Source organism: Gigantopelta aegis, unplaced genomic scaffold, assembly GCF_016097555.1.
Source record: "Gigantopelta aegis isolate Gae_Host unplaced genomic scaffold, Gae_host_genome ctg2765_pilon_pilon:::debris, whole genome shotgun sequence".
Taxonomy (NCBI): domain Eukaryota; kingdom Metazoa; phylum Mollusca; class Gastropoda; order Neomphalida; family Peltospiridae; genus Gigantopelta; species Gigantopelta aegis.
Window position 1 is genome coordinate 83,214 of NW_024533029.1, and position 13,748 is coordinate 96,961.

A 13,748-nucleotide genomic window follows, 5' to 3' on the forward strand; every position below is an offset into this window, starting at 1 on the left:
CTGTCTTAGAACATAGATGTTATAAAGTTAACAAGTAACATTTGTAGCTTTATGCTGAATTTTATTGCACAATGAAACAAATTGCGTTTGTTTTACTAATCAAGCAAAACAGAACACTGTGATATATGTTTTACAATGCATGGACAATCTGCCAAATCAAAACAGCATTCATACTTAACAAATGACATTTCGACCTCTTTGTTGAATTTTATTTCACAGTGAAAGAAACTGACTTTGTTTTACCAGCTAAACAAAACAGAACCCTGTGTTTTCTGGCAAATTTGACAAATTCAATTTCAATTTATTTTTACTAAAATACATGTACATGTCGCTTACAATACAATTTGTTTAATTTCATTTTCTTGATTAACACAGCTGCAACCTGTTTATCTGTATATTATGATTATTACCTGCAACTAAAGTCAAAGCTTCCTGTTCCTCTGTAAATCCTTTGTATCCATATTTATTATAAGCTAAAACTCGCACCAGATATCTCGTCTCTGGTTGAAGGTTTGATATGACAGCTGTGTGGTTTATGTGGAGACCTTTCTCTCGAAACTGCTCAGTGAGATTTGTCCATTGTGATGTTGTGTCTGCTCAGTATTGTATAAGGAACCTCTGATTTGATCCTCCATTAAATTCCTCTATCCAAGACACCGAGACTGAGTGTGAACCATTGCTCCATACTGTGACATTCATGGGAATATTCGGGGGACCTTCAAGAATCAAAATATGAAAGTTTTACTGAAATAATCACTTTTTTTAGCATTGAATATGTAAATATAATTACCTCGATGATTTCTGTGATTAACTGTTCATTATCCATATTTCAACATGTACTTAGCCTATATCTAAATGACAGTTAAAGTTTGCCTCATTTTTATTACATATTTTGTAAGAGCAATGAACTACATTCTCAACACACTAAGAATTATTGGGCCAAATTTACAAAGCCTGTTTTTCTTAAAGACAGGTGTTTAAAGGAGTGATTAAGCAAGGCTTTTGGACCGGTGTGCTTAATCAGTGATATATAATGCACATTATTGCTCAATATCAACAAGTATAATCTTATAGCTAATTAATAAAATGGTTAAATGTGACGGCTATTATAATATATATAATAGGCGCAGCCATTTTGTACCATCCCAGTGAATACGCCCTCTGGCGAGCCAGTGATTACGTAATACTTAAGGCGTAACGTCAGGAATGAGTCTTAGAAATGGACAAACAAATGTACTTGGTTTTTGCGGGATGATAAAATAAGCATGCATTGCAATGTTCTGTAATAATATCCATCCCAGTAAGCCTGCAATAAGCATATATTATTTTTCAATACAAAATAAACCACCATTGTCAAAGTGGTTACACAAAAAGTCGAAATAACTGTACCATGTTTTGTCCATGCATTAACCTACGTACTGAAATGATACACGGAGTGTATTCTTAGTTAATTTGTCTATTCTGTTATTTGCCTCTACCCGTGGTTCCTGATTGGCAGGTGTCTATTTGATAGGTAACCAGACCAGCCAATTAATTACATCTGTCTAGACACAAAAATACATATCGGTATTGTGTAATATCCTGTTGCCCCACATATGGTAATGGACATGGTTTATTACTGTAAATAGTTCAGTAAACCTATTGATTAAGTAGACTTTCCCATCTAAAATAACAGAACTGACCAATTACGTAGTCCCAAAGAAACGAACATTATCATGTTATTTATGTTGTTTTCCAAGTCAGGTTGATCAAAGAGAAGCACCTTGTCGTAAATTACTGCTTTTGTTTACACTGTGTTGGTTGGAGCTGATGTCATTTTGCCCCAAGCTAGAGTACCGGACGCCTCGAAAACAAAAGAAAGTGGCGCTGCCCCTAGTTAGCAGGAATAATCACGTTTTTTTATTAACTCTAAAATTACTCGTTTTTCATGTGTTAAAGTGTCAGTATGTGTTGGTTATCCGGGTATGCATCTTTCCAACACATAAGGCTCATGTTTGAGTTTACTCTCCCTTTAAGCATAGTAAATGTATGGAAATCTAAAACAGGCTTTGTAAATTATAGCACCTGATATTACTGTAAATGGCAATAATAGTCATGAATGTACCTGGTGGATAGGTTGGACTTGTTTTGATTTTATCGCAATAACTCTCTAATCATTTTGATTGGTTATACTTGGCGACTATAATACATGTACTTTCTTTTGCAGAATGTAGTGCAGATAACGTTTTTGGTCTTTTTTATTTCATATGGAATTAAAAACAAACATATTTTGGTTTTAAATTGTTACGTAACAGTAAATTAAAATTATAATAGGTCATGGACACACCCGAATGTGGCCGAATGGTTAGCGTGAACTAGCCAATGGATCGAACAAATTGTGAAGCCCCAACAGTATTTGCCCCAAATGAGATTCTACTGTTTAACTATATTTTACCTAAAGCATGGAATTGTTATCTAGAATCTAGTTAGACTACAATGCTGAAAGCAGTAGCAATGCAAATATATACTCTGTCAAAAAAGAAATGCAATGCATAGGCGAAATATTAATGGAATTATCTCTTTAATTCAAAGTAGCATAATTTCGTTATTTATGATCGCATCACAGTCAAATTTGACATGAATATTTGACAATGCTTTTGCTATGGACTGACGGCATTGGAGGTGTTTTTATCACCAAACAGCGCCGCACGAGGGCGCTGAAATCAGTACCTTGTGTGGCCACCACAAGCAGCAATCACTGCGCAACATCTCCTTGGCATAGAATGAATGAGTCTCTGAATCCGGGCACGTGGAATCCTAGCCCATTCTTCCTGCAGTGCATGTGACAGTTGCGGAAGCGGCTGAGGCTCCGGGTCATGCTGGCGTACACGTCTGTCCAGTTCGTCTCATAGATGTTCAATGGGGTTGAGATCTGGCGATCTTGATGGCCATGGCAGCACATTAATGTTCTCATTCTGTAGGAAATCCATTGTTACACATGTCGTATGCGGCCTGGCATTGTTCTGCTGAAAGACTTCTCTCTGTCGATCCAAAATGGGAAGCATGTGACAGCAAACAAAATTATCCCGGTAGCGTACAGCTGTCAGATTGCCTTGTACGAACACAAATTCACTTCTGCCGGTGTATGAGATGGCTCCCTACATCATGACACTCCCTCCACCGAATCTGTCAACTTTGGCGACGCAGTTGTTGGCAAAACGTTCATTGCGGTGTCTGTAAACACGTTATCATCCATCACGTCGCTGTAGAAGGAAACGTGACTCGTCGTTGAACCATATTCGCCTCCAGTTTCCCAAGTTCCTCCCCTGTATATTCTGCACCAGGGAACATGTAAATGTCGATGTTGATGTCACAGGACGGGGTCAACATACGGTCTCGTAGCCCATAAATCAGCTGCTCGAAGTCCGTTCCGAATGGTTTGTGCAGAGACCTTTCTCAAACTAGGTATGCGTCCAACAGTGTTCGTTGCTATGGGAGTTCGGTGACGCAAGTACAGAACCCGGATGTAGCGATCTTGTGCTGCAGTTGTTATGCGAGGTCTTCCATTTCTGGGCCGGTCTTCAGCTGATTGAAACTGCTGGTACCTGTCCCAGTGACGTGAAATGGTGCTCTGATGGACGTCCATGTGTCGCGTGACTGCTGACTGCGATTAGGCGGCCTATTGCAATGTTTCGATTCGGCAGACTTAGTCTTGGCATCTTGTAACTCCTCTACGTCAAAATGAAAACGATGCATCATTGCGAGCATTGCATCTTTAAATACCCATCACTACCCCAATCTTTTCCCCGAGTTCCACGTTCATTTGCCTAAATCTGACCATTTCATACCGATTTCCTGCAATTGTCGCACAACGTGCATTAAATTTGTTTTAGGGTGCATTTGGGCATGCTGTCCCATTCCAGGAACATTAACAAACATGGTCATTCAGCAACATTGTACAAAAAAAAACTTTTTGACGAGTATATTTAAAATTAGTTCTTACTGGGCACTCAAACTTTATATGTAGGTCTCTGTTACTTAATACCAATGCCAATGTTATTGCATTTACAGATACCTTTACATTAAAGCATTTCTGGTATGATCATGCTAATGTTGAAAACAAGTGTAACGACTGATCACGACCAAAGAGAACACCTAAACAAAAACGGTCAGATTTGCAATATTCGAGACTAGTACTTTAGTCAAAGTACTTTATAGTCAAAGTATAATACTTATCCACCTTCTTAAGTCAGGTATCATAACCAAGTGGCATTCAATATACTACTTACTAATGCATCACATATAAACTGTTACTTAAATACCAGTCTTGGTGGTGTGTTTAATTTAAGCCATCAGACATAAGGCTGGTAGGTACAGGGTTCACAGCCCGGTACCGGCTCCCGCCCAGAGCGAATTTTAAAGACTCAATGGATAGGTGTAAGACCACTACACCCTATTCTCTCTCACTAATCACTAACCAACTAACCCACTGCCTTGGATATCTGCATGAGATGTGTGCCCAGGAGAGTGTGCTTGAACCGTAATTGGATATAAGCATGAAAATAAGTTGAAATGAAATGAAAATGAAATGATACTTAAATTTAAGACAGTGTACCTCCAAGATATCTGCCAACTTTCAGTAATTAGTGTATTCCTAATAAAAATCGGCTCATTGTGTTAAAGTTAGCGAAGGGAAATTCCTGTATTAGTGTTGGTAGCCGAGGAAACCAACAGAATTGAAATACAGATTTGAACACACACACAGCCAACACACTTTTTATTAATAGCTTTTTAGGTCTCCTAACTAAAAATAATTTAATATGACAATATCAGCTAGTGCATTGTTTTCAAAAAATAAAATAATAGTAATAATATACATTTCAAACTTAATACATGTATATTAACAAGACAACCATGGGGCCTAAACTAACTATACATGTATCTCCAACTAGAGAACCATACTAATACTGATTTATCGTAGATGGTCATTTGGTGACTGATAATTTGACATTAAAATAGCAAATGAATAAACTGAGGATGTGCATAAGTATGTATTGTAACCAGAACCAATAAATGATCCATTTTTATCACAGAATATGCCTTGAAATTTGGTGAATTCCAATTTTGCCTGTATCATAAATGCAGCCACATTGGATTTCAAAATGGCCCGAAAAATAAATGGTCAGGGCCATGACAGGATCATTGGAACACATTTGGTTAAAATGTGTCCAATGGAACTTGAAAAGAACTCGAAAATGTCTTAGTCAATCAGAGGATAGAGTGGCCATTTTGGTCAGAACCATAAGAGGATCATTTGGATCAAGTTTTGTCTAAACCTACCTGGTAAAACTGGAGAAGCTGAAATTGTGAAAAGTTGATGGACGATATTACATTCGGGCCAGGTGATTCCCGTCGGTGGGCCTATTAACTATTTCACATTCCTGCCAGTGTTCCACAACTTGTGTAACAAAGGCTGTGGTATGTACTATCCTGCCTGTGGGACGATGCATATAAAAGAACCCTTAATTACTGCCAATAGAAAAGAGTAGCACATGAAGTGACGACAGTTTCCTCACTCAATATCTGATTGGTCCATAACCATATATCAGACACCATATAACTGTAAATAAAATGTGTTGAGTGCGTTGTTAAATAAAACATTTCCTTCCTTTGGGCCAGGTGAGCTAATAATGTTCACAAAAGAACCAGTAAAAGGAAAGGAGAAAATCGTAAAACTAATAATTGTTAGCAATTTCTTTTTTTAAACTTAAATATTCCAACATTGTTGGCAAGAAAGATTATAATTATAATAATAAAGATTCCGCAAAATAAAACATATTTTTAATATTTTGTCAGTCAGTTTAGTACATGTATGTTTATTTTACAATACATCTACGGTCATTTAATATGATTCTGCGGTTTAATACTAAATTGCGATGAAATAAGTTTAAATTATAAGTTAAAAATAATTTGCTGCTGCTTAATATCAATTTACTTTGAAAGGAAAAATGAGCGATATACTGTAAAACCGATATTCACACTTACACGAGAGATCTATAACAAGTGCACAATTTACGTCTGCATTGAAAATACTGCAAGATTTATAGGATATTAAACGAGCTTCCATTTCGTATCATGTTTATGTCCCGAGTGAAATAATTTTCAATAATTTTCAATCATCACAAGATTTAACGAGTAAACATGATACGAAATGGTAGTGAGTTTAATATCCTATTTATTACCTATAATCAATCTTAATTTATATCATTCATCTCGTTTCATTGATGTTCCTGTAAGTTACGTTGTAGTGCACCAATCGATAATGTCATAGCGTGACGTCAAAAGTGTTACGTCCCACTTGGCATTCTAGTGGGACGTATCACTTTGATATGTACTAAAATATCTTTTATTATATGGGTAATAATATCTTAATCTAGTTTTATCATACATTTTTATTTGAATTATAGCATTTAATTAAGGAAATAAAATAAAATAATGGGTTTGGGGAGGTTAGAACGGTTGAGGTAAACAGACGTAATGACAAGTACTAAATTCACAAGTACTAAATTCACTTTAGTATTTTAATACTAAACATAATTTTTTAACCTCAGAATAATTTGGATTTCTCCTGTTTTTGTGCATAATGAAAACTGTATATCAGACATGGGGTGATTACATGACAAAAGTAATCGATTACGATTACCTAAGAATGTCATGATTACGATTACGATTACAAGGAAAATGAAAGTAATCGATTATGATTGCGATTACACTGTCCAGTTACAATCATGATTACATTTTCACAAATATGAACTATTTTTGAGGTGATGTTACCAACATGAAATTGTTCACTTGATTTCACTAATTACGAACAAATAATGGATAATTGTAGATTATTTATTACATCATATCATATCAAAAATGTATAAACGCATGTACATTGTATGACAATAACACCAGATGTTTTTGAAATGTCTGACTGTTTAAGCAAAATGTGCATTATTCTTAATACACATGAGCTGTTCGAATGCATGGTCTCCAAGCCTGCAGTGATTTGGACGGAACATTTGATTTAATTTACTAGCCATTTTTTCACAATAAAATTCGGCACTTCATGAACGTGCAGTTATATACTGCAGATATCAGCAAGAGCAAATGATACAAGTTCAATGAATCCAGGTGGTTGATAGCAAAACCAACCGGATAATTCCAATTATGTGAATGTGTGGCTTCATCCCTTTAGGTTTCATTTAATCATGGAGAGCTCCAGTGTTTCTAAGTCTAATTATTATTACTATTATAATAGAAAACAATGGGAAGTCAGCTCTATTGTCTACACTGATTCAATTCAATTCATTTATTAACCTTGAACATTTACAGTTCATCAGTTATATATACAAATACATATACAACAATGGAAGGTGTTGGCATGAAAAGGACGCGAGAATATAAATGCTTTTGTATAGAACTCTGTATAGAGACTATTTAACTATTGATTCTCGTCTTTTAAACATTTTGAACAGATATTTCCCTAATTTACATAAATCATTTACACTGTTAGTTGTTAGTAATTCTATCAATTTAAACATAGATGGGTGGATTCTATAATATTTCTTGATATATAAAATTCTATAATCACTGAAAAAGGGACAACATAATATCGCATGAAACTCGTCCTCAATTTCACCTATTTTACACAAGACGCAGAATCGTTTAGATCTACTTATGTTATGATAGCGACCAACTTCGATAGCTAAACTATGTGATGATAATCTTATCTTTGTAATGCATTTTTTATATAGATTTGGAATAGGTTTCATCAGGTAATTTTGTAAAATAAGCTATTTTACTAAATATTTATACAAATATGAACATTTGATAGACGTGTCCAGGAGCCCATTAAGATCTTGCTTACACTGGTCCATAATTCTCTGTTTTATTAATGACAAATGAATATTATAGTTTAATGCTTCTTGCTTACACCAGAGTTCATATAAACCTAATGAACACAGTATTTGCCTTATTTGTCTTGCCCAGTTATTACCTGTATCACATTTTGATCTAAGTTCCACATATGCAGAGTACAAGATACAATTCTTTGTGTTCAATAATTTAAACCAATATTTTATCATACAAAAGGGGATATTCAAAATATAACATAATAGTAGTAGTGGAACTTTTAACATTTAGAATATTCTTACAAAATTCTATGTGTAAATTCTCTATACAGTTTGCCTTGTAAAAACCCCAAATCTCGGCACAATAATTCAAAATACTTGCTTTGTATGTATCAAATAAAGACAAAGAAGACCTATGGTTTAACATTAACTTATTTGTATTTCTCTTTAATGCATATATGGCTTTTCGTCCCTGATCTGTCAATAAATTGATTGCATGCGTAAATTTACCATTATAATTAAAACCTAATCCAAGATAAGTAAACTGATCTACAGCCTCGAATAACAAATCATTATAATACCATTTTTCATAATCATACCGGCACCCACCCTTTCTAAAAACCACTATTTTTGTTTTTTCAACATTAAGACAAAAAAAACATTTTATATTATAGTAATATAAAGTGTTTAACATTTTCTGAAGACCTTCAGCCGTTTTTGAAAAAATCACCATATCATCAGCATATAGTAATAAAAATAGACTTAGTTCCTTTAGCTCATAATCCGGACACATGCTATTAATGAATGCATTTTCTATATCATTTACATAAAAAGAATACAAAATCGGTGACAAAATTTCACCCTGCATTAGATCGATATCATTATTATACTAACACAGGATTTGACAGATTTATACAGATTTTTAATAATGTTCAAGCATTTGCCTCTAATTCGATTCTGGACAGCTTAAACCATAGGTTTGTTCTATTTACAGAATCAAATGCTTTTTTATAATCGATAAAACAGCAATAAAGTCTATCTCTATCCGCAATGATTTTTGTGATAATGGAAGATAAGCTAAAAACTGCATCTGTTGTTCCCATACCTCTACGAAATCCAAATTGGGCATCACTGATTTTGTCAAATTCCTCCGACCAGTCTAACAGTCTTTTATTAAGTATAGAAGTAAATAATTTACCGACAGAACTAAGTAAACTGATACCCCTGTAATTATTGGGATCAGCGGTATTCCCCTTTTTAAAAACGGGCACAATAACTGCAACACTCCAAGCAGCAGAGAAAATGCCTGCATTTAAAATAATGTTAAACATATCTTTGATAATAGGAAACAGAAATTCTTTGTATTCAATAAGAAATTCATTTAAATTGCCATCCAGTCCCGGACTCTTATTTCGCTTCAAATGTGATCTTGCTAATACTAATTCAGAGTCAGTAATGCCACAATCTAACTGTTCGTACCAACAATCATATTTTGTAAAATCCTTATCATCATCTACTGTCTCACTAATGTTATTGTCAGTTTTGACCACTTCTTTAAAATGACTATAAAATTCACTCAAGGCTCCATTTGGTTTAACATGTTTTCTTTTTGAAAAATTATGATAAAATTCTTTAGGGTTATACTTTCTTAAGTATTCAAGATGGTTTCCCTGACACTGCTGATATTTTCTTTTAAGTTGTCTTTCTAATTTTTTATATTTACTTTTGCAGAAATGTAAGTAATTATTATTTTCAAGTGATTTGTCAGAGTTGAAAGTTCGTAATGCCCCCAGGTAGGTCTTGTACAACTGTCTACACACTTTATTGAACCATGGCTTGTCACTTCTATCGTTTATCCTGCTACTGGTGTTATTACTGAAACCTGACTTGGCCCCATTATACAGAGTGTCACATTTAAAGAAGTGGTATCATGCAAAGCACTCGTAAAATTGTTAACCATATTATCTATTCCTAAATGCGAATCAACATCGACATTTATGATACATCTTTGTAAATGATCTATGTTCACCCTAATAGCTTCCTTGCATTGTCCCACCTACATTTTCCATATTTAACCCCCTCCCGATCCACCGTTGTAACCAACTGTGTAAGTGGATCTAATACATTGTTGAATGAAAACGAGACATGCAATGGAACATGGTCAGAATATTGGTTAAAGTCACATACAACAAATTCTTCTAGCAAGGTAAACCGTTTAGTTATTGTTAATAAATAATCGACAACACTTGATTGGCTGTGAAATATAAAATCATTTGCTAGACCCCCAGTGTGCCTACCATTAACAATACGTAAACCGGTAGCCTTACATAAATTTACAAGTTTGGAACCATAATTATTCTGGCCCTTATCTGGATTAACCCTTCGATCCACTTGATAGTCACTAATATACTCAATTGCATTACTAACATTACTAAGTGGGCTTTCATGTAACTCGTCAGATCTAATAAAAATCCTCCCTATCTGCACTTCTGCTATTAAAATCCCCAATTACTAAAACATCCCCTAAAGATGAGTAGTGCTCAATCAGGGCCTGTAATTCTATAAACAAATCACAATTATACAATTTATAATAAGAGGAATTCTGCGGTGCTACATATATCGCAGTTACGTAAATAACCTGTTTAAATTTGTTAAATTTCTTATCAAGCTTAATCCACACAATACTATCAAAACAGTTATCAACTATAGATATGAATGACTTAAATTTAGATTTATACATAATAAACATACCACTACCTTGTGCACATTTCCTTTTTCTAACTGGGAAAGCTACACACTCATACCCAGAAATATCAAAAATAAAAGTCATTATCAATCCAACATTCTAAAACATTCAACAGAGTTCAATTTTTCAGCTAAACCACCGTGAATGTTCCATGTCAAAATTTTAAAAGGCGACACTTTTTCAGTTATGTTTACATTCTCCGATCTATCCTAGTCGCTCGGTGACATATGCTTGTTTACATCTGTGACAGACTCACCACTGCACCGTGCTGCACCCAACTACTAGCACTGTTACTTGAGTTGTTAACAAGCATATCAAAGAGGTTTGGTTAATAGGCATGTTTCATAAGCTTATGTACGTTGTATTCAATTTACTTATTCATTTCTTTTGACGTTTTATAGCTTACCAGGTGTACATAACATATGGTACATAATATAACCATTTACAGACATAATGGAAGGTGTTGCAGGGCATAAAATTTGATTTTATTTTTCAGACGAACGATATGTCGTTCATGTGGTTTTAGTGTTTGCACAAACGATTTTCTCCAGTGGTTCAGATACAAATGAAAAGGTTAACCGTCAACGGTAATCAAATGAGAATCTCAGATAGGCGATTTTCGTAGCTTTTCTCCAAATTCTTATCATAAATACTGAATTATTATTATTATTTGGTATGCTGGGACTAACTTGAAAGCTGCCATTTACATTTTAGCACACTATCCCGTCGGTTCTGTTACAGGGGAGTACTTGTTGGCGGCAAACAATAGTCTGAACGAAACGGGGATTTCCCGGAAGCTCAAAGCTTCCAGGTCTGAACGGAAAGACCCGAAGTTCTACGAATCCTCGATCAGTGTTTCATCATGTTCTAATTTCCACTTCGTTATTTTAAAGTCCCTTATTAAACGTACTATTTTCTTTGTTGTGTATGTCATATTTTAATAAAATTGATTTAACAAAGGTTGTACTTGTTTTCATTATAATACATGTTTCAGAATTAATGCATATATTTCAAGGTAACCACATAGGTGTCAAAAAGTAAATAAATATACAGAACTTCACATACGGTTTTTTCGCTTCCTATTTATTGCACGAGTTTATTGTGCGGAAGAATATTTACCACGAGACCACGTAGCATATAACTTTACATACGTCGCCATTCTCGTTTGTATTAACTGCGAAATCATTGGAAAACCACCATTTTTATTGTGTTTTTTGTATTAGATCCTGACATTTTACAGCTTTATAACTAAATGCCGGGCTAAGAAGATGTCACGTTTAATAAATACTCATAAACCGCTTTAATTCCAAACCACGTATTGTTTTCCGCACGTAGCGAAATGATCAAAGGGAATGTGCGACTATGTTACTAAATGTTATTGACACTTCTAATGACAGTGCCGACTTTGTAATTGACCGCGATGTTGAGTTCAAACGGATACATTGTTTTTTTCTCACACCTGCAATGCTAGGCCCGTTCCCTTATTATTGTATTCAAAAAATAGTTATATTAGCCAAAACACGTCAGTTTTATATTTTCTGACGAGCGATTATAGTGTTTGGTATAAAACAGTTAAGGAGAATATGATAATATATGTACAGAACTCTATTTAAAACTAAGTAACCATAGATTCACGCCTTCTTGTTATCTTGTTATCTTGTATAAATATTTCCCTAACTTACATACTTTCCATTGCTAGTAGGTAATAACTTTATTATTTTAAAGATACATGTATATTGAAGGATGCTATAATAATGATTACGATTACTATTACATGGTTTTCTCAAACAGAGTAATCGATTACGATTACGATTACATGAAAATATGTAATCGATTATAATCGATTACGATTACTGATTACGATTACCCCATGTCTGCTGTATACACTAGGCATCACCCTTGCAGGTTGACATCCACCAACCCCTGTTCAAAGCAATTTTTTTTAAATTATATTTTCCATGGGAGCATAACCTCAACACACACCCTAAAAACTTCATTCGCTACAATTTAGACCCCCATCCCCTGCACAATTTCCTGTACAAGTACCTGTATCGGTATTAACATAAGAGTTTTTGACATGTGAAAATCAACATGAAATATAACTCAAGACTCTATCAATGACATATGAGAAACTTTAGGCATATTTAGATGTATGGATCATACTAAGAAATGTATGATACTTAAGATATTTTATGAATACTAACTTACGTAGGACTAGTTTAGTATGATACTTAGGGTTCAAGTATACTTAAGTTTGGAATTTTTATGAATACAGAACCAGGCATACATTATGGAATGGCAGGAACATTCAATGTCAGTATCTAGCTTGACAATCAATCTAATGATGCTCTACAACTAGCATATACACATCTACTCATACCTGCTACATCAAGTGTCAGGTTATTCACAAGATCTGTATTTTTAACTCCATTTGACACAACTACTTGGTAGGTACCAACATCTCCATGCTGAACATTCGTTAGTGTAAGTTTCCCAACAGTAGAAACGTCAGTTGTAGATGAACTACCAGACACAATATTAATTTTGTTTTCATCAATCAGTTTGTACCAGGTGAACGTCGGTGTTGGATTGGCAATCATTGATATCTTCAGAGTCACATTACCACCAATTGTTTCTGTAAATTCTTTCTGGAATGGAACTCGATGGTCTAACCTTGGTGACCCTGGAATATACTGACTGGTTAAATTATTAGAATTTGCCTCCAAACAGATAATTAAAATTATCTACACTCTTAAAATATGTTGTATTCTTACATACAAGCAGGGTGTGCACTTTATTATCACCCGATCGCCCATGGTGAGTCAAAATAGCGTCGGGCAAGTCAAAACCTTATCACGTGTCGCCTGCCTGACAACCAAAAATTTCCGTATATTGTATTATGTATCAAAATGCAAATAACAAATGTCCTGTAACGAGAGTCGGCAAAGTTATTTTTTTATTTAATTGTTTTTCCAACACTGGTTTTTCCTATTAGTATAATGTCGACTAACCCCATATAGGACATAATACTACCACTTCCCCGTCTATCGACAGTCTAAACCCCCATTCGAGCCTCGGCCGGTTTTCAACGTCTCGAAAAACTTCGGCCACGAAAATTCGTAAAC

At 34.7% G+C, this 13,748-nt stretch overlaps 1 protein-coding gene across 1 annotated transcript; it reads right to left on the reverse strand.

Annotated features, from left to right (window-relative positions):
• Positions 1 to 443: 443 nt before the first annotated feature.
• On the reverse strand, positions 444 to 13,245 carry LOC121391649 (synaptogenesis protein syg-2-like). Its single transcript, XM_041523203.1, has 2 exons — positions 13,004 to 13,245; positions 444 to 716 (listed from the first exon to the last, which is right to left on the reverse strand). The coding sequence occupies exons 1-2, from the start codon at positions 13,221 to 13,223 to the stop codon at positions 598 to 600; spliced, it is 339 nt and encodes a 112-aa protein (XP_041379137.1). The 5' UTR covers positions 13,224 to 13,245; the 3' UTR covers positions 444 to 597.
• Between the last annotated feature and the right edge of the window lie 503 nt (positions 13,246 to 13,748).

Coding starts and splice junctions, on each gene's coding strand:
- LOC121391649 (XM_041523203.1), bottom strand. CDS start 13,223: ATGATTGCCAATCCAACACCGACGTTCACCTGGTACAAACTGATTGAT. Junction 717..13,003: donor CCTGACACTTGATGTAGCAG/GTATGAGTAGAT, acceptor TGATTCTTGAAG/GTCCCCCGAATATTCCCATG.